This window comes from Triturus cristatus, chromosome 7, assembly GCF_964204655.1.
Source record: "Triturus cristatus chromosome 7, aTriCri1.1, whole genome shotgun sequence".
NCBI classification, from domain to species: Eukaryota; Metazoa; Chordata; class Amphibia; order Caudata; family Salamandridae; genus Triturus; species Triturus cristatus.
In genome coordinates, this window is record NC_140590.1 from 557,950,564 (window position 1) to 557,971,481 (window position 20,918).

At 46.5% G+C, this 20,918-nt stretch overlaps 1 protein-coding gene across 2 annotated transcripts in view; it reads left to right on the forward strand.

The window, feature by feature from the left end:
* Positions 1-402: 402 nt before the first annotated feature.
* The window catches only part of NT5C (5', 3'-nucleotidase, cytosolic), a 314,989-nt gene continuing 294,473 nt past the window's right edge, over positions 403-20,918 (forward strand). Inside the window, exon 1 of one of the 2 annotated variants that reach the window (XM_085617046.1) lies at positions 403-1,417. In XM_085617046.1, the coding sequence (XP_085473172.1) occupies positions 467-1,417 (951 nt within the window). In that variant the 5' untranslated portion in view covers positions 403-466. The remainder of the gene's footprint in view (positions 1,418-20,918) is intronic. The other variant, XM_085617047.1, reaches the window with a different exon arrangement.

Consider the following 20,918-nt stretch of genomic DNA (forward strand, 5'->3'; position numbering starts at 1 on the left):
CGTATTGTTACGTCTGAGTGAAGAAATAACCTGGTGGCGGGTTTTAAGAAGCTAAATTAGGTCAAAAAAGCTGAAAGGGAATGGTCGTGGTTTGTTGCTGGTTCCGTGACTCAATTAATAAACAACCGGAGGCACAATGGGGACCTGGATTCAGTATGGTAAAATCCAACACCAGGCCTAGGCGTAATGTGTGACAATTCGCCGTGATGGGGTGGTTTGGTGTGACCATACCCAACCCCGGAACTATTAATAGGCTATTGTGTTAATTTCTTCCCTTACCTGCACGCATTACATTAGATGACTCACCACGCTTTAACACCTGGGCTGGCGTATGCGCCCCCTCCCAGGTTCTTTATGACCATCCTGTCCGGTGTACCCCCTCCTCCTATGACGCCCTCAAATCACCCGGCTCAATCAGTGACAGCCCTTGCTCCCGCTGCCTCAGAGGGCAAGGCAAACAGCAGCCATGAACAACGACAGCGACACGCGGCTGCGCATGACCGAATCTCTGCCATGCACGGACACCAAAGAGAACAGTGAAGCGGAGTGCCCCTGTCCCGAGAAGGAGGAAGAGTGTCCCGAGAAGGAGGAAGAGTGCCCCTGCCCAGAGAAGGAGGAAGTGTGCCCCGAGAAGGAGGAAGAGTGTCCCGAGAAGGAAGAAGTGTGTCCCGAGAAGGAGGAAGAGTGTCCCGAGAAGGAAGAAGAGTGTCCGTGCCCGTACACGCAGAAGGATGAGTGCGCAGATGAAGTCCCGGGAGCGGCTCGTGCCCCGTCAAAGAGTAAGGCTGCAGTAAGTCCATCACAGACAGCCAAGAAGAGTTCCCAGGCCACGTCGAAGCCCAGCAAGGCTAAGGCTGCAAGTCCATCACAGACAGCCCAGAGTACCGGGCCAGGGGGACCTCCGGCGCATAAGGAGGATGAGTGCATAGATGAAGTTGCGGGGTCCAAGGAAGCTGCTGGTGCCCCACCAAAGGTATCCCCGGACAGCAAGACACCCAAGGCAGGGAAACAAGCCCCAGCAGAGGGTGCGCAAGCGGGACCCCAAGCCACGCCGAAGGACAGTAAGACACCCGAGGCAGGGAAAGAAGCCCCGGGAGAGGGTGCGCAAGCGGGACCCCCAGAGGCACCGAAGGACAGCAATACATCCGAGGCAGAGAAACAAGCCTCAGACGAGGCCGCGCAGCCTGCTGAGCCACCCCCGACAGCCTCCAAGACAGCGGCTGATGCAAATAACTCTGCGTCTGGACCGGTGACGCTGCGCGTGCTCGTTGACATGGACGGCGTGCTGGCGGACTTCGAATCCGCCGCTCTGAAACTCTGGCGGGAATCGTACCCCGACGAGCCCTTTGTGCCACTGGAGGATCGACGGGGATACCGAATTAAGGCGCAGTACGCTGCGGTGCGCGAAGACTTGGGGGTGAGTACTTAATTATGTGACTTGTTGTTACCTTTGTTCACTGAGCGGTGGAGTGACAAGTCCTTGTGCCTCACCTCTTCTTCACAAGAGCGTACAGAATGGTCGCGTGCTGAGGTCGACTGAAATGGCAAATGAGGCTTTTTTTGGAGCTTTTTATTAACCCCCATTGCTGTAGGTCTCCGCCCACCATCCCAGTGCTTAGCCCTTTTTTTGGCTATTTGGGGTAGTTCACGGCCCTGTAACTTTTTATCCACATAAGGTATCCACGTCAAATTTGCGTCCTTTTCTTCTAACATCCCGAGGATTCTAAAGGTACCCAGGGTTTGTGGAGTTTCCTGGAGGGGACACAGATATTAACCAAAATACAGCTACAATTTGGATTTTTGGTGAAAAATTGAAAAAAAGTCCTGAAGAAGAAAGTGTCTGGTGTTTCCCCTGCAAATGGTGTCAACAAAACCTTCGTGGTGATAAAATCACCACCTTCCCAGCTTTCAGGAACAGGCAGACTTTTGTTGGAAAATCAACGTTTTCTACACAGTTTTGGCATTTTAATGGGACATGGCCTATTTTTTCAATTTTTGTGTGCTTTTAACCTCCTTTCTGTAGGTGCTAGAAACTGATGTAAAACCAATAATGGATCCCACAACGCTATATATTTCTGAAAAGTAGACAACATTCTGAATTCAGCAAGGGGCCATTTATGTAGATCCTTAAAGGTTTTCTTATTGAAAGTAACAGTTGAAATTAAAACATATTGAAAACTAATTGAAAAAAAGCCAGCAATTTGTGCCTGCATTTTCACCTGTAACTTCTTCTAAGTATGGCAGATTTTTAAAAGCATTATACCATTATGTCCACTGGAGCCTTATGGTTGCAGGTGTATATAGGATTTGTAGGGTCACCAAGAACCCGAAATGCCCAGAGCCAATAACTGAGCTGCGCCTTGCTATGGTTTTTCATTGTGTACGGGCTTTACAGCTATTCAGTTAGTAAAATATAAAGAGTGAAAAATAGGTATGAACGAAAATTATGTATTTTTGAAATGGGAACAACCTATGGAGTTTAGAAGCAGTGGTTATTTGCACAACTCCGTATATGTGATTACCTACTCCAGTATGTGAATTAAAGGGCATTTTTTAAATTGAATTATTTTTTACACATTTTCTTACATTTGGAAGCGAGAAATGCATAGAAAGTCAATTGGCAAGAACACTTGTTCTACTATTCTGTGTTCTCCTAAGTCTCCCGATAAAATGGTACCTCACTTGTGTGGCTTTCACCATTCTTTTACCCAGAATCCCTTGCAAGCTTTGTATAAAAAAACACATTTTCCTCACATTTCTGTGATGGAAAGTTCTGGAATCTGCGGGAAGCCACAAACATCCACCCACCTTGTATTGGCCAAAGTCTTGTGCTAGAAATGGTACCTCCCTTGTGTTGATAGACTTAGGTCCTGCGACAGGAAACAGGCCAAAATGCAATGTGGACATACCACATCTTTACAGTGAAAACTGACCCTTTTTTTGCAAACTACCTAGCTGTGGATTTTGAACCCTTGCTCTGCCGGCACCTAGGGAAACCTAGCAAACCTATACATTTTTGAAAACCCCAGGACCCCAGAACTGGGGTGACTTGTGTGGTGGCTCTCACCAGGTTCTGTTACCCAGAATCCCTTGCAAACCTCAAACTTTCTAAAAAAAAAACCACATTTTCCTCACATTTCTTTGATGGAAAGTTATGGAATCTGCGTGGATCCACAAACTTCCACCCACCCTGCATTCTCCAAAGTCTCCCCGTAAAAATGGTACCTCACTTCTGTGGGTGGGCCAAGTGCCCGCAGCAGGGAAGGGCCCAAAACGTATTGTGGAGACATCAAAATTATCTATCACAAAACAACCTGGTTTTTCAGGGGGGGGGGGGTGGGGGTGGGGGTTTTTGGCCCGGGCTCGGAGTCCATGTAGGGAAATCTACCAAACCAACTAATTTCTGAAAACTGGACTCCCAGGGGAGTCCAGGGAGGCAAGGCTTGCGTGGACCCCCAACACATTTCTACCCGAAATCCCCTGCAAACCTCAAATTTAGATGAAAAAAAAAAATATTTCAAATTTCTGTGTGGGAAAGTTGTGGGATCACCGGGCGGACACAAATTTCCTACCACCCAGCGTTCCCCCAGGTCTCCTGATAAAAATGATACCTCACTCGTGTGGGTGGGCCAGGTACCCGCGACAGGCAAGGGCCCAAAACATATTGAGGAGACCTCAAAATTACCTACTACAAAACAACCTTGTTTTGCGAGGGAGGGGGCACCAGGGTTTTTGGCCCCAGACTCGGCGGCCATCTAGGGAAGCCTACCAAACACACACATTTCTGAAAGCTGACATCCGGGGAAGTCCAGGGAGGTATGGCTTTCGTGGATCCCCCAACTTTTTCCTACCCAGAATCCCCTGCAAATCTCAAATTTAGCTGAAAAATAATCACATTTTCCACATATTTCTGTGTGGGTTCGCCGTGTCAGCACAAATGTCCTACCACACAGCGTTCCCCTCAGTCTCCCGAGTAAAATGATACCTCACTTGTGTTGGTAGGGCAAGGAACTGTGACTGGGAAGGGCAAAAGAACATAAGGATTAAGGGTATAGCACAGCAAATTCTAAGCACTACATAAAAAAAAGGTTTTTAGCCAATTCTGCATTTGACAACCACACAAGTGAGGTATAATTTTACCCGGGAGACTGAGGGGAACGCTGTGTGGTAGGACATTTGTGCTGGCACGGTGATCCCACACAGGAAGATCTAGAAAATTTGATTTTTTTCAGCTAAATTTGAGGTTTGCTGGGAATTCTGGGTAGGAGACCGTGGGGGGGTGGGGGGGGTCCACGCAAGCCAACCCTCCCTGGACTCCCCTGGGTGTCTAGTTTTCAGAAATGTGTGGGTTCAGTAGGTTTCCCTAGATGGCTGTCAATCCCGGGGCCAAAAACCTCAATGCCCCCCCTTGCAAAACCAGGTTGTTTTGTTTTAGGTCATTTTGATGTCTCCTCAATACATTCTGGGCCCTTGCCTTGTCGCGTGTACTTGGCCCACCCACATGAGTGAGGTACCATTTTTATCAGGAAACCTTGGGTAACGCTGTGTGGTAGTAAATATGTGTCTGCCCAGTGTTCCCACAACATTCTCACATAGAAACGTGACTTGCGTTGATCCCCCAACATTTTTCTTCCAACAATGCACTGCAAACATCAAATTTAGCTAAAAAGTCACATTTTCCTAAAATATCTGTGTGGGGAAGTTGTGGGATCACTGCACGGCATACATTTCCTACCACTCAGAGTTCCTCTCAGTCTCCTGATAAAAATGATTCCTTGTGCGAATGGGCCAAGTGCCTATGACATGGAAGGGCCAAAAACGTGTTGAGATTGAGGGGGCCTAAAGTGGGTCCAAAAGAGCAGTTTGTTTATATGTTTTTAGGCTGATGCTACTTTTGGCAACCACACCAGTGAGGTATCATTTTTCTGAGGAGACCAAGGGGGATGCTGGGTAGTAGGAAATTTGTGCCTGCCCGGTGATCCAACAACCTACTCAAACAGAAATGTGAGGAAAATTTGACTTTGTAAGTAAATTTGAGGTTTGCGGGAGATTCTGGGTGAGAAAACACTGGGAGATCCATGCAAGCCACACTGCCAGCCAAGAGTCAGTACATGCACACCACCATCCACGCACACCACCAGCCAAGCGCCATCAATTCACACCTTCAGCCAATTGCCAACCACAAACACCACCAGCCAAGCGCCATCCAAGCACACTGCCAGCCAAGCACCATCCACGCACGCGGCCAGCCAAGCGCCATCCTTGAACACCGCCAGCCAAATGCTATCCATGCACACAGTCACCCAAGCAATATCCAAACACACTGCCAGCCAAGCGCCACCCACGCACTACGCTAGCCAAGCACCATCCTCACAGACTGCCAGCGAAGCAGGACCGGACTGGGAGCAGCAACCAGCCCTGGCAAATTGCTGTTCGACCGGCCCAGGGATTGGGGGGGCGTGCTAGTAAATAGCACCTCTCCCGCTTTTGTTACTGGGGCCATATATTGCAGTACTGCTGCAAAACAGGCCCCCAGTGACAAAACCGCTCCCCACGGCCAGAAAACCAGCCCCCACCCCTCCGGCGAAATGCCTTGTGCCTGCTACGGTCAGTCCAGCTCTTCAGCCAAGCACCATCCATACACACAGCCAGCCAAGCACCAGTCCACGTACACTGCCAGCCAAGCGCCACACCACACACACCACCAGGCAAGCGCCAATCCACACACACCATCATCAAGCGTGAGTCCCCCACACCATTAGCCAAGTGCAGGTCCACACATACAGCCAGCAAAATGCCAACCAAAGGTCAGTACACGCAAACCGTCAGCCAAACTCCAGTTTACACACACACAAACTCTCCTTGGTTTATAGTGGTTTTCTGCCCCGCTTGGGTGCAGATGAGGCTAAAAATATAATTGAAACAGCCAAAATGAGTGTCTAAAAAAGGGAGAAACCCTTGCCTATGGGGCCTCTCACTGGCATGCCCATAAACATATCCCTGGTGCCTAGTGGGCTTTCAGCCTCCCACCCACCTGGGGAGGGGGCAGATAAGGGTCTATTGCCCCGATCTGCCTGCCCGGGGTGGCAGAAAGACATTTATGGAGGTGGGGACATTAGCAAGCCCATTCTCGGCAGCCCCCACCCCTACGTATTAAAAAAAAAAAACCCTGGTGCCTAGTGGGTTTTCTGACCTCCCTCCCGGGTGAGGCAGAAAAGCTGTGGCAATTGCATTTATGGGGGTGGGGGCATTGCCATGCAAATTTTGGGCAGCTCCAACCCCTATGTGTAAAAAGAAATACCTGGTGCCTAGTGGGCTTTCTGCACCCCCCACAGGGGCAGTTCAGGGGCTATTGCCCCCATCTGCCACCCAATAGGGCAGAAAGACTGTGGAATTTCGTAGGGGGCATGGGGGCATTGGCATGCCCATCTCGGGCAGCCGCCACACCTAAATACAATTAAAAGAAAAGAATCCCTGGCACATAGTGGGCTTTCTGTCCCCCGTGTGGGGGCAGATTGGGGGCTACTGCCCCCAGCAAGGCCAGAAAGACTGAATATCCCCAAGAACAACTGGCCCTGGAGTCGTGTGGGTGGATCCCTGCTTGGAAATCGTCCTCCTGAGGCGATCCCCAAGCAGAGATCCACTAGGGAGAGCTATCATTGGAAAGGGGAGATTGTCCAAAAGATACCTCTCCTGTCTTTCCACGTGCTCGTGGGATCAGATAGCCCCCTGAGCACATTGAAAGTGAAACGGAAATGAGCCTATTGGCTCATTTCAGTTTTGGTTTCAGAGAAACAATCATAAGCGCGAGGTGCACGCTGATCGTCATTTCTCTGAAACGAGCAGAACAGTCTCGGGAGTTGGGGAAGCCCTTCCCCAGCTCCTGAGGCTGTTAGGGCTCTAAGAAATCCCTCTGGTGCCCACACTAGAGGGATTTCCAGTGCCATGTGCGCGGGTAGCCAGGAGCCGTCCGACGCACATGAGCACTGGTGCTTCGGACGGATCCCGACCATCCGACGCACCAAAGGAGTTAAGGTTACTCGGAAAGTGCCTTGCACTCATAGACATTGCTGCCAGCGTATGAAGACGCTCGTTGATGTGGCTAGTTTGGCATTTCATAATTATCTTTAAGATTTATAATTTCATTAGCCCCATCGACTTGTTTTGTGAGTATGTTTTCAGTGGGAGAAACCTAAAAGAGTAGGAGTTTTTTGCTTAAAAAGTTTGCCGACTTCCTTGAAAGTCAGTAGTGTTTTCGTGTATGGTGTCACCTCCTTATTACTCAAAGTAGTCAGGCAGATCAACAAATATCTAATATGAATATATACTTCTACATCGCATGCATTTACAACGCATGCGATTACATCACGGTTGTTACAACGACCGTGTTGTTACATCGCATTACCATTACCATGCAAGTCGTTAGAACGACTTGCTGTAGGGGGCGCTGGATGTTGGAATAGTATAATTTACTATTCCAACTCCGGTGTGTGCAATAGTAGGGAAGGTATTCCTTAGCTTAGAACGTCCCCTACAGCAAGTCGTTGTAACGACTTGCGTTGTAATGGTACTGCGATGTAACAACGCGGTCATTGCAACGACCGCGCTGTAATCGCAAGCGATTGTTACGCATGCAATGTAATGGCTTTTTCCCATCTAATATCCATCTAACTTTCTATCCTCGGCTGCTGAGATGGTCAGGCCTGTGGTGGCCCTAAGGAAATTTTCTTCTGGGATTTCATGGCAGTGTTGTGCTGTCCTATCCAGTCCTTGGGTCCCCAAGGCTCCGAACCATCTCCTGGGCAGACTCTTCCATACACCGTTTTTGGCCTCATCACATACTTTTGCAGGTACAGTTTGAAGTCCAGCTCTGCAAGTCTACTCTGCGGCCCATCCCTAATCCGACTACTAACTGAATCTTGGCAGAACATTTTTGCATCAAACATGCTTTCCAAGTCTCCTGCAGGCTCACTACATTTTGTTAGCTGCAGGCACTTCCACTCACACCAGACTCAACTTGTGCCCTCTCTCTAGGCCCAGTAACTGTGGCCCTGCCTGGGTGACCTCCGCAACATTTTCACTCTAACAGCCACACACAGACATGAGACCTGTCTCCAACACGCTCTAATGTAGAGGAAAGATCCGAATGCTTGCTCACTCCTTGTTTTAGTTTTCTCCCCCTAACCCATCATTTTCCGTGATTCATTTTATTGAACACAAGCAATTCTTCCTATTTTTGTATTATATTACAAGCTCCATCAATTATTAACAAATAACATAACTTGCATTTATTAAAACACATTTTGTTGCAGAATAAAATATGTCTACTGTTGCCTAACTCAGTGGTGCTCAAATGCTGGCCTATGCCACCTTACAGTCCCTTTTTATTTGTTACAAAGCACGAAAACTTGGTATGTGGCTGCCATCTTAGAGCCGAATCCAACCTTTTAACTAGGATGGAAAAATTGGGGATTCGGTTGCTCTTTATTTTTTGTATTTTTTTCTTATGCAACTATTTTGTTTTTATTGAGAAAAGGATTAAAATAAGCAAATCTTACATTTTCAGCATGCTTAAACATTTGCATATGGTTCTACATATATGAAGAAGTAAAATACAAAAGTATGCGCCACATTAAATTCTTTAAAGCAATATTAGCAAGGAAACGTTCATGGGACGTGAGTGATAGGTCTGGTCACATTGGCCCTAAAAGAAGAATAAGTTTAAGCGAAGTAGACAGAGTAATACCTATTCTGTGGTGTGCAGTAGAGAAATATATAAATGAGGTCCTGGAACTGGAGATAAGCCTTGATTTATAGAAGAAATGATTTAAAACCCCGCTATAGGTAGTTTATCCCACTGCTAATTTTGTAATCTATAATGTTCCTACGGTGTTGGGCATTATACAAGCTGTAGTTTCTGTTACTCATTATCACTTGCTGTTATGGTTAGTGATGATCATTCACTGTGTTTATTCTTCATGTCCCTGGACGTAAGGGGAAACTCTCAAATCAGGAAGATAATGAGGAGCTTATTCTACACTGCCTGAATGTTCCTTATGCCACTGTGTGACTTATTTTACTTATAAAAATAAATGTTCGGCAAGTCAGCTGGGTCAGTGAGCTGGATTGTTTCTTTAATCAATTTCATGAGTGGTTTGCATCTGCTTCTATGCTGCCCAATTTAACATTGGCATGTCTTCCTGTGTGTGAGGAAGGGTCTCCATATCTTTTTTTGTTTAATTTTTTTATTAGCACAAATATGATAAATATCCATAATTCAAGCAGTACAAGTATAGAAGATGGTGTTCCTGTTACATCTAGTGATATCAGCAAATACCATGTACGTGGTACAATAATTTTCGCAGTTTTTTCATTTTCCATTACAACAAATCCCCAACTCCCACCATCCCACCCTCATTCAGCAGTCAAAAAGAGTCACACCAGTGTCCGTGCAGTCCCGGTAGGAGCTACGATGGAATCAAGACATCAGTAGAAAGATATAAATCTGTTTAATCAGAAATATGGGATATTAACATAACAATAAACCACTACAGAACTAGTTTAGGGGGAATCATAGAAGATTATCATTACTTTTACTGTGAGTTTTGAACTCTTCCACCACAATTTACTTCCATCCAACAACAAATCCCCAACTCCCACCATCCACCCTCATTCAGCAGTCAAAAAGAGTCATATCAGTGTCCGAGCAGTCCCGGTAGGTGCTATGATGGAATCAAAACAACAGGAGATAGAATAAAATGTGTTTAACCCGAAATATGGGATAGTAACATAAAAATAAACCACTATAGAAATAGTTTAGGGGGAATCACAGAAGACGATCATGACTTTTGCTGCAAGTCTTGAAATCTTCCACCACAACTTGCTGCCATCCCCCATAGTGTGCAAGACTTGGTATTCTTTCTGTGTGGTGGGTTCAGAGGCTTGAGTGTGAAATAAGTCTCTGGGAAATCAGTTAATTCACCATTAACAAACAAGTCCCTCAGTGTAGACTAGCCCAGTTCAATCAAGAAACAGAAGTGACTGGAGCGAATCCAACCTGTTTAAGTGGGAAGTACAAGAAGAGGGGCAGGAAAGGCATAGGCAAGCTATTGAGACATGTCATGGCCATTAATATTAATTAGTGAATTTGAGGTGCTTCTTAGGAAGCATCAGCGGATGTGCTGACACATGATTGTAATTCATGTTTCAAAACCCCATTTCAGGCAAAAAATGGTCCGGCAACCATTGGGACACTCATTGAAGCTGAGCGGCCAAATAATATTGCTCAAAATCAGGGAGGCCTAGGACACCAGTATCCAAAGCCAGTTTAAGAGTAGAGAGGGCAGGATAACGGCACCCACCAGGCCATATTAAATCACCTAGCATCTTAAGACGATCCTTTAAAAAAGAACGAGGGAGGAGTAATGGAAGATAAGCAAAAAAACTACAACAAGCGCAGAAGTACTACCATTTTGATCTGGGCTACCTGACCCATAACTGCAAGCGGGAGAAAGGACAAAAATGCAGTTTGTCCATGGAGCTCTCAGGTTGCCCTACCTTTGTTGTCTTCTCTAAGATCATCAGTGGAATGATAAATATGGATTCCCAGGCATCTAAAAAATACAGCCTCATGTGATAATCGAGTATCCAATTGGATGTATTGTGGGAGGTTGTATCCTGATTAGTGATAACAATACAGAGTTTGGTCCAGTTCACTCAGAGTCCAGAGGTCATAGCAAACTCTTCCAGTAACTATGGAATGGAGGAAAGGTCCAACCTGGCATCCTTTACACATAGCAGTAATTGGTCTGTGCACAGAAATGCTGCATGCATTGTGTGAGTCAATGCTATCCTACAGAACATACCAAGGAGCCGCAGTGTAGCAGCAGAAGGTTCCAAGGCCAGAGCAGACATTAGTGGCAATAACGGGCAGCCCTGACCGCTGCTCCTGCATACAGCGGTGGTACATCCATTTCAAAGGATGCACCATAAAGCCTGGGTAATCTAATGGTAAATTATTTTAGGATAATATTGTGTGAATCTCAGACAGAATCTCATCTGAGCCATGGGTTTTGCCACATGGAAAATCTTGCTGGACTACTTCAAATTCCTGCTGTGTAATTAGCAGGTCCTGTTTTTGCTTAGCTTCAGCTGAGTGGCAGGACAATCATATTGGTATAAAAAAAGTCATCAATTATGTCAACAGGGACCTGTACCAATGCTTGATAATAGCGTACCATAATATGTTAGGAAAGCATCACTGATGAAGACTGAGAAGCATCTGCCTCAGAAGGCAGAGCTATGCAGAGAGGAGATATATGCCACCACTGGGGTTAACCAGATGTATCTCCTTCATGGCCCAAAAAGAAGTAAAAGAGTAATCATGGCATCTAAGTTTCTATTCTTTCATGATAGGTAGATTTAAAGGAAGCAAATCTTCAACCTTGTATAGGTTCTTAGGGATAAGCGGTTCCAAGTCCCATGTAGCTGACTCAAGTCGCAAAATTTCTCTGGTAATAGTTTGTGTAACGCCCAAGTGGTCTTAATGCATAAACCACTTATTGTCACTTTCAATGTTTCACACTCCGATGAGGAGGGGAGGCAGACATACAGCTGTTTTCATGAAAAAAACGGTAGCTATGTGGTCCTGGAGTGTTTGATGGAAAACCACATCTTCGAATATGCCTACTTGCAGGCGCCACACTGGAAAAGGAGTCAAGTTCCTACCCTAATTCAAAACCATGTATAGAGGGTTGTGATCGGAGAGGGTCTTGTCGCAGTAAGATATAGTAGAAATGTGAGTGTGAAGATCTGACGAACAAATAAATCTTTCCAAGCGAGAGCAAATATTGTAAACATGGGAATGAAGGAGTATTCACAGCTACAAGGGTAATAAATGTGCCAGGTGTCATCTAGTACCCAATGATCTAACCACTGTTTGAAGCTTTTAGCATTCTGTACTGCCGGGTGGGGTAAATGGGGGCACTGAGCTGTCCAAAAAGATGTCCAATACACATTTAAGATCTCCAATAATCCCAGAAATATGACCTACTCTGAGAGGCACATCTACATACAACACCAAAAAGTATCCTGGTCAACATTAGGAGCATACAATCCCCTAGGACTAAAGGCTTTCTGTGGGTGGAGCCCTTAACAAACAAATACTGGCCTTCTTCATCAATATGGGTAGCATCCACCTCGAAAGGGAACACCAGTTGTAATCTAGAGCGTAGCCCCTGTCGCATATGCATAGTACCCTGTACCACACACCTGTACCCACCATTTAGACTTTAGTTTAGAGACCTTGGAGGTAAGCAGACAAATTTCCTGGAGAAAATCAATTTGGGACTTCCAGCGGGTCATGGCAGTGTGTATCCAATATTGTTTTTGCAAAGAATTCATCCCCCTGACATTCCAAATGATTTCTTTGTATGGGTTAATGACAGAGATGGGTCTCTCAAACAGACCCCAATATAGGAAGGCGGAGTGTTCAGGAAGGACAGCAAACATAGTAGCAGGCAGTGTTGGACGGCTAGCATAATACATAGCCTAAAATTACATAAAGAGCATAAACGTTTAATGCTTTAAGGACAGCTTTCTCAACATATCCATCTACAATAATATTCTAATATTAGAGACAAAGACTAGTTCCTTGGCGTGAAGGAAGCAAAGCAACATGAGAAGGGACATGAGCAGACATGTAGAGAGGGTATCTGGGCCCGCTGTGTCAATACAATGAGGAGGGGGCTCTAAAATGATACCAAATTAGGGCATGGCGCTATAAGTCTCTGAATATTAGACTCTAAAGCAATAGATATTCAGGAAATAGTCCCCTCATCACTTTTGCATTACACAGAAACATAGCATTCAAGAATGTGGGGTTACCAGAATAAACAAATAACTTACACAAGGTACTAAATATGTTAATCGTAAACGACTGCCAATAATTCAATGTGACAAAAGAATTACAAACATTACAGCAAGTCCTCTATGGATTGTGTAGTGATCAACAGGGTCGTCAACTTATCAAGGTCCACCACATCGGATGGTGGACCACCAAAAGAAACACTGAATTCGGTGAAAATCAAATTTGGTGTGGCAGACAATTTGTGCAGGGACAGAGGCGCCACTATGTTATCCCTTCTGGAACTTTGAGGACCTCTGCTGCTGTTCCCTACAGACTGTAACCGAGACATGATTCAGCTGTAGGGTAGGAGTGAAAGTAGCAGCAAATTAAATATGGGTTCCTTTGCCAAAGCCTTGACCCAGTCCCAGGACAATTCAGGTTAGCATAGTGGAGATAACGGCAAACATCGGCCATCAGAGATTGGTAGATTTGCTGGGATGAGCAGTGTATATGTAAGACCCATGGACCTTAACTTCTTTTTTATCTGCATAAAAGAGGAGCATTTGCGTTGCATCGCTAGAGTGTAGTCTGGGGAAAAACATCACTTGGCATTTTGCAGCATTACCTATTCTTTCAACCAGGCTGCCATCAGGATGTCGTCACAGACCCGCTAATTAAGTATTTTGTCCACCATGGGTCTGGGAAGTGCCTCAGGGACCTGGGACTGCGACGGTACTCTGGGCTTGTTCCACTACGAAATGTGGTGAAAGAGGGCTTGAGGCTCTTTCACTTTTCACCAAGTTCTCGAGGAAGCCAGTGGCGTTGTCACTCTCACTGCTCTCGGGCAAGCTAATAATTTGAATATGATATTGGTGCATCTGACTCTCCACATCTTCAAGCCTGTCTTCCATACAGCGCAATCACTCAGTGAGTGACTGGGTTTGTCGAGCGAAATCTAGTGTACGAGGACACAATTCATCAATGGTAAGTGCATGCATAGTGGTCTTTTTTGCCAGTTTATGTTAATTTTCAGCAATGTCAATTGTTGAAACATTAACTTTGGCTTCCAGGGCAGAGCGAGCGTCTGTGTTTGCCATCAAGATAAAATCTAGCTTATCTGAGGGACCCTCAAGGTTCCCAGCAGGGCACACTGCTGGTGAAAAGGAAGTAGATAGGTCCATGTTTACAGACTTCAGCTGTGAAGTTGCTTTAGACAGCTAATTTGCAAGTAGCCCGTGATTTGCCCAGTGGAAACTAGCCCCCCAAAATAGATCCAACAGGGTTATGTAAGGGAAAAGTCAGTTCCAATGTTACAAATCACAGACTTGAGCTCAATGGCGAAGAGTACAGAGTATTCAGAGGCCAGCCACGACTTGAGTAGACTAATAGGCACCAAAAGTTTTCCCAGTGGCACAAGCAGCCTCTGTAAAGACTGTGATGGAAACAAAAAGAGGGGCACAAATTCAGTCACTGCACATTACATAGTGTAGTTAGTAGTGAATGATGATGCCGTTTGCCTGTGGGCCAATTGCTGCCAAGTCATATGAAATGGCAAACAAGGTTCCTTCCACCAGAATTACAGGCTCTATGCACTGCTACACTCTCTCGCAGAGTTTTGTGTGGCAGTGCCGCAACAGTGAGAAGTGGTTGCAAATTACCCAGCTGGGGGTGTGGAGAAGCTCAACATTACATTACCTCTTGGTGAGGGGGAAGGAAGCTCAACAGTCGCAGGCCAGTCCCCTCAATCACCGTTTATGTATCCCTACCTGCAGAAGTAAATTGCATCAGTAATTGAACCACCACCCAGCACTAGGCCCAGAGCATCAACAAAGTATGAGTGGTCCTACCAGGCTGTGTCGGGCAGCTCAGAATTAGACCTCACATTAATGTGCCAGAATGCTACCAGAGGCAACATGCACCCAATCCACTTTTGTCTCTCTTATACCTGCCAACCAGAACCCACACAGAGACCCCAGTGCAGGAGAAGACTTCTCTCTAGGGGTCCAGTGGAGGCATCAGGAGGAAGTGCAGCCACGCTGTATCGAAGAAGATTGGCCGACGGCGGCCAGTGCATCAACTGCTGGACACAGGTTCAAGGCAGGCTTTCACCGTCTCGGTTCTAGACACCTCAAGGGCCCTAGAGGTAAACACCGGCTCGGAGTAGGTCTGGAGAGCCCAACTCTGGGGTAGGTAATGCCGGATGGCGTTGGCGCCACAGAGCCTCCTCAAGCTGCAGGCACCGTGCTAGGTGTTCAGGCCATGGCTGTGAAGGGTCTCCTTATCTTATTGTATATGTGTAGCTGCTCTGTTACATTATATACTGTCTGTTCACAATGATCTGTACACTGTAATTCCAGTAGCCGTTTGTGCTCTGAGATCATAGTTGGTTGGAGCCAGTACCTAAGGATACATAATTTGACCACAGCCAATGATGTTGGTAGCCACCTAGCAGTATGTGTGATTAGTCCCTTGACATTGGTGATGCCATGCAGTAGTGCCAAATGCGCATAAAGACAGTTATAAACCTCACTCACTTGTGCCAATTTGTCCCAGATTTTAACCTATATTTAAGAATTGTAATTTCTGTGGCAGTCCAATGCCAGACATGTTGAACTTATGTTTCTGAGAGCACATTATCATTGTTTAACAATATGGTTGGCCAATCTGCCGACGATTAGTCTTAACATAGTATTGTCTATGAATGTAGGCTCACAGCAAGTCGGGATATTTGGCTAGTTAAATAATATGAGCCAAAGGCCTCCAGATGTAGTAGGTGCCCCCAGGTTTTGGGGTTGTAATCTTAGTTTTCTCTCTCCCTAGATATGTTCAGGTATTTGGAAGGGCTATATTTAAGGCCTTTTCAGCATCTGTTGATAGAATCAAGGTTTAATGTTAGTTCACGTTCAGAGTGGAGGTCGTCTGCAGTTCATGTAAGAGGTTTGTCTTCCGTAATATTATTAGTATAATTAATTTTATACGAAGGTATATCCATTCCAGGATGGTGTCTGCCCTGAATAAGGACTGTGACTATGGGCTAGAGGAAGGCAAAGGTGGGATGGGTCTATAAGCTTGAATACTGGGGGGACTGTAATTGGTTTTGGAACTGAGAACCCAGGGAAGGTCTGAGGCAAGATTTCATGGTAAAAATACACTGGCTTTATGACAAATCCCACTGCCAACATTACTTGTACCTTTTGTTTCTCCAAACGTACTCATATTAAACCAGGTACATTCCAGATGTCCTCTGTCACCTCTATTCCTCCATTCATTTGAATCTGATTCAGTGGCTATATAGATAGCGGCAAACATCCATGGGATCCAAACTTCGAAAGGCATAACAAAAGCATTCTTTTGTGACATCTTACCCTTACCAAACTACATATTTAAATTTGTGTTGTAATGCCTTTAATACAGGATCACATGTAACTACAATTTTGCATCTTGAGCTGCAGGTGGGGGATAGTGAAATATAAATCTCACATAAAGCTTATTAGGTTTAAATCTGTTTTTTTAGATTTCAGAAAACAAACGATCCAGGGCAGTACCCTCACCTACATCCATTGGCCGGTGAGGTAGAAAGGAGGGAGAAAGGAAATAAACCCGGTAGGGGGGAAGGAGGGGAGTGTAGGCTAGTGGAGGTGGGTGGAAAGGACTATCCAAGGAAAAGAAAGGGAAGGGTGTGCTTGATGACACGTGCTGCCGGAGGATGCAATGGCTTCAGGCCCAGGGATGAGCACCATTGTCCAAATCTCCGCTTCCTCACCTCATTCAGCTCCATGGTCGAGCTGTGTGATGTAAAGTATTCGCAAGTATGCTGGACAGGAGAGTTCCTTAAAATTTAGAGCTAACAATCATCTTGTCTAATTACAGCAGTTTGTAGTCTACTATCATCGCCAGTTTCCCAATACTAAGTAGTTTCCAGAGCTTGTGCTGCCAATCCAGCACGTCAGTGTCTTGTCTGTGCTCCATTGGGACCAAATGACCTGCTTAGCTGCACAAAGAGCAAGAGTAGAAATAGCTCGCCCTCTTGCTAAGCACAGAGAATGTGTCATTGTACCTGAGTGGCCGCACTGACTCAAACATCCATCATTCCTGCCTTGTTTCCATTTAGCTATCCTAGCTGGGGTGTAATACCTGTAAAGCATAATTTTAAGCAAGGTCTCCTTTCTTGAGGAGCTATATGTAGATGTGCGAGCTCTGTGCAGAATGTCGGACCATTTCTTAGGGTTAAAGCCACGGATGCACTCCAGTTCCCACCCCCGCTGGGCAGGAGACTTTGTGTTGGCCTTTGGGGTGTTAAGGAAAGCATAAATATCAGAGAGAAGACCATTGTTTGTGTGGCATGTGAGGCGCCATTTCTTATAAGGCATAAGGGGCCGACTGGCATGTGGTTGGATAACACAGTGTCGAATGGCAACGTATTGCCAATGCTCACTCGAGCGAATGCCGTAGTTTGACTAGACCTGCAAGAAGTCCATTAGGCCATTGTAGTCAAAATAATCCCCCATCCTCTTACAGTTGGCTTCTTGTCATGGTAGGAATTCAGTCTCCTGTAGAGCCGGTGGAATATCGGGGTTCCCTGGGATAGGTGTCTGTTTTAATATGCAAGTGGAAAGCTTTCTTGTCAACTGCACTCTGTCCCAGGTCCCTCCTGTCACCCTAACTACTAGGGAGATGTAAACCCCTGGCAACCGGTGTTGCTTGAATAGCTACAGCATTTGCCAAATGTGAATCACCGCTACTGCTAGGTCTATAAAACTCCAGTGCTTCTCAGTGCAAGGCCTATTCCACTCTACCAGGTATCTAAGCAGCCCTGCCTGATAATACCAAACCAAATGGGGAATACCCAAGCCACCCTCCGCCACAGTGAGGCACTCTTGTTTCTTTGCCATATGTGCCTTTTTACTATCCCATATGTAGTCCTCAATCCGGTGTTGCAACTTACCAATGAGAGAATAAACAACAATATCACAAATGGTATAATTATGAGAGACGGTTTAGACTGAGCATGTCAAAGAACATTGCAGAGCAGAAAAAGAAAGACTCTTGGTCATTGATTTTTGGGAAGTGCACAAGGCATCATATATTTTAAATACAATCAAGTACAGTTGTATCAGCACTGTAGGCAAGGAAATGCATAAAAACAACCCGACATTGAACTTGGTGCTAAAAAGTGCAAGTGGCAAGACAAGTGGCGACGCAAGTGGCAATGTGTGTTACAGCGAGAAAGGCTCAAGGCGAAAAAATATATACAGTGAAGGATGGTTCAGATATTGCTTTCAACAAATTTTACAATCATTTGGTGGAACCATGGTAAACAATGCGCTGTAATGTGGCGCTGAATGGTCGACGGCGTTTCGATCCTTTAGATCTGGATCATCTTCAGGACCGGGTTGTTGTTTTGGAACGGTTATGGTGGTGTAAAATTCCACGAGGTATGGTAAGAGCCGTAGGGGTCATCTAAGTGATGGCTGGTGAGTAGTCAGTTTGTCAGTTATAGCAGGAATGCCAGGGGGAGCTGAGCAAAAGCTTCAGTGTACGTGTGGGAGAGTGACCGGATATGAATGCCGGCATTCATTGCCACGGCGAGTCGCCAGCTCCGGCACCCCCGCCCTTGACTGAATTGAAATTTCATACCAACGTCTTTCCGCCAGAATTAGTGCAGCCGCATCACCAGCGCCGCTCAGAGAAAATGGCGGCTCCGGAGCGAGGGGAGAGGGGCGGCGACTCCTCTGCACCGGCACAACCTCTGCAGCGATGCTTCTCACGGAGGGGGGGCACAGGGCGGTCACTCCCTCGGCATCTCGCCTCCAGACCCCGAAGCAGGGTCCGCCACAGCAGCTCTGTCCCGTAAGCTCCGGACAAGCCGCGATGGCAGTATCGGCATAAGGTGCACCAGGCGAGAGATCCGGTGAATACCGCAGCGCAGTCCCGCTGGGATGATCTCCTCACACCAGGGATGCACGGGCAGTCGGCACGTTAAGATGTGTAGTCTCTAGGCAGGATTTTGGGCAGATAACAGGCGGATTATGGCGTGGATGGACGGAGCTCAACTAAGCTGCGTCCGCCATGCTAGCCTGCCAAGCCACGTCCCCTCTCTGTCCCTTTTTGAGTAATATATAGCACACACTCTGCCCAAGGACATTGGAGTGCTTTACATTAGCACAAGTTAAATTACACAAGGTCAGATTCAATTTTTGTTACAGGCACTGGGTGATTAAGTGATTTTCCCAGTCCAATGCTGGGACTTGGACATGGTTCCTCAGTTCCAAAGTCAACAACTCTCACCATTAGGCCACATCTCCTCCCTTTCATGAAAAAACAGAGCTCCAACATGTTGCCCTCTTTTTTGCAGCAAAGGTGCTCTTGGCTCAATTGTTAGCAAGGAAATGAATCCCCATACCCAATTGTTAAAGAAAAACAGTCATAATTGTGATGCAGTGGGCCTCCCTGACCATTGAACCTTCGTGCTCCTGTCCCTACTTCACTAATGATAGCCACTGCTTTGCAAAGCAAGCTGTCTCCTTTGTCCTTTGTTAAAAACATGGGCTCCCATTGTGTCCTATCTCCCTCCCTCCCATCTCTCTGACACTAGAACTAGGGTGTCTCCTCTGTTTCAGTTCTCCCCTCTATTGGCTCATTGTTCAATGGCCTAAAGCAACACTTTAACTACAAATCTTAACTGGGCCCCAATGCAAGCAAGGAATGATATTAAAAGAACTCTAATTGGGTTTTAGTTGGCCCCTCATAGTGTATGGCCCTGGTGCCACTGCATCTGTATTACCAGTGATACCTACAGGGAACGCGTAGGACTACAGATAAGGACCTTAACACGGGGCCTGTGGTCTACACCCAAAGAGGCAAAACAGAACACACGTTCTACGTGAAGTTTTGAGCCCTGATGATGTCCACATTGGATGAAACACGTCAGCTGGATTGTTTTTTGGAATGTTTTCTGGAGGAAATAATGGATTTATGAAATAAACAACGAATTAAAAAATTGTGCTCTCCTTTCTGTAAAGGTTTTAGTTTGATTGTAAGTAGCCCAGGGGCGGTGGGACAACACTAGGGGCCGATTCCAATGTCGTCGGTCACGGCCCTGCAGGTACGATGCGACCGCACCCTGTTCGGTCGCAATCGTATCTCACACAATGGGAGCATGCATTCCGGGCGGGATGCATGCCCGCATTGTGCAATGGAGGGGTGCAGTCCATCCCTGCACCCTGTGGCCGGCACCCCAGGGTGCCTGCCACCGGGTGCAGGGATCTACACAGGGCCACCATAGGTGCCGCCATTCATCATTCACCATTCGGCCCTACTGGGGATCCCCAAAGACAGTTTCCAACTGCCTTTTTGTGCCGGAAAGACCGGCACAAAAAGGCAATGAGAAACTGCCATCGTACTCCCTCGGTCGTAAAGAGGCGGCCGGGGGAGTACTGAAGGATTTCCGGACGGCGGACGGGCTCTCTGAGCTTGTCGCCAGCTATCCAGAAATCCGAGCTGGATTCCTTTCTGACCGAGCCCATCGGAATGGCTCGGTCGGAAAGGAATCCGGCCGGCACATTCCGATGCGGGCGGAAGGGCTCCGAACGTCGTTCAGAGTCCTTCCGACTGGAATCGGACCCTAAGTAGAGCACAGTGGAAGCATAGAGACAAAATTACCTGCATTGCACACCTGTGTGCACATCCTTCAGCTCTCACCGCTGACAAGCTGTTTGAAAGTCCTGTGGAGCAGGTTGTGTGCTCTGTCCTCTTGATTGGGCCTTCACAAAACACGTCGCCCCCATCCCCCTGTAGTTTGGGCACTGTTACATGCACACTGTTGAGCTCTAATGGCAAGAAATAGGCCCCAGCTGACCTTTTTAGGCCGAGTCAAGGCTGTGCGCATGCGCTTTCTGAAAGACCTCTTGTATTGAATAAAGGACTTTGCTCCCGCCTGCTGCTTACCATTGGTTCAGTCCAGTGTCACTCTTCTTTGCTGCCTCTTAAGTGGTTCACACAGCAATATGTCACTTCTGTTTTTTGCAAAGGAGCACCGCCCAACTACAGTTTCCTTCTGCTTGCATTCTTC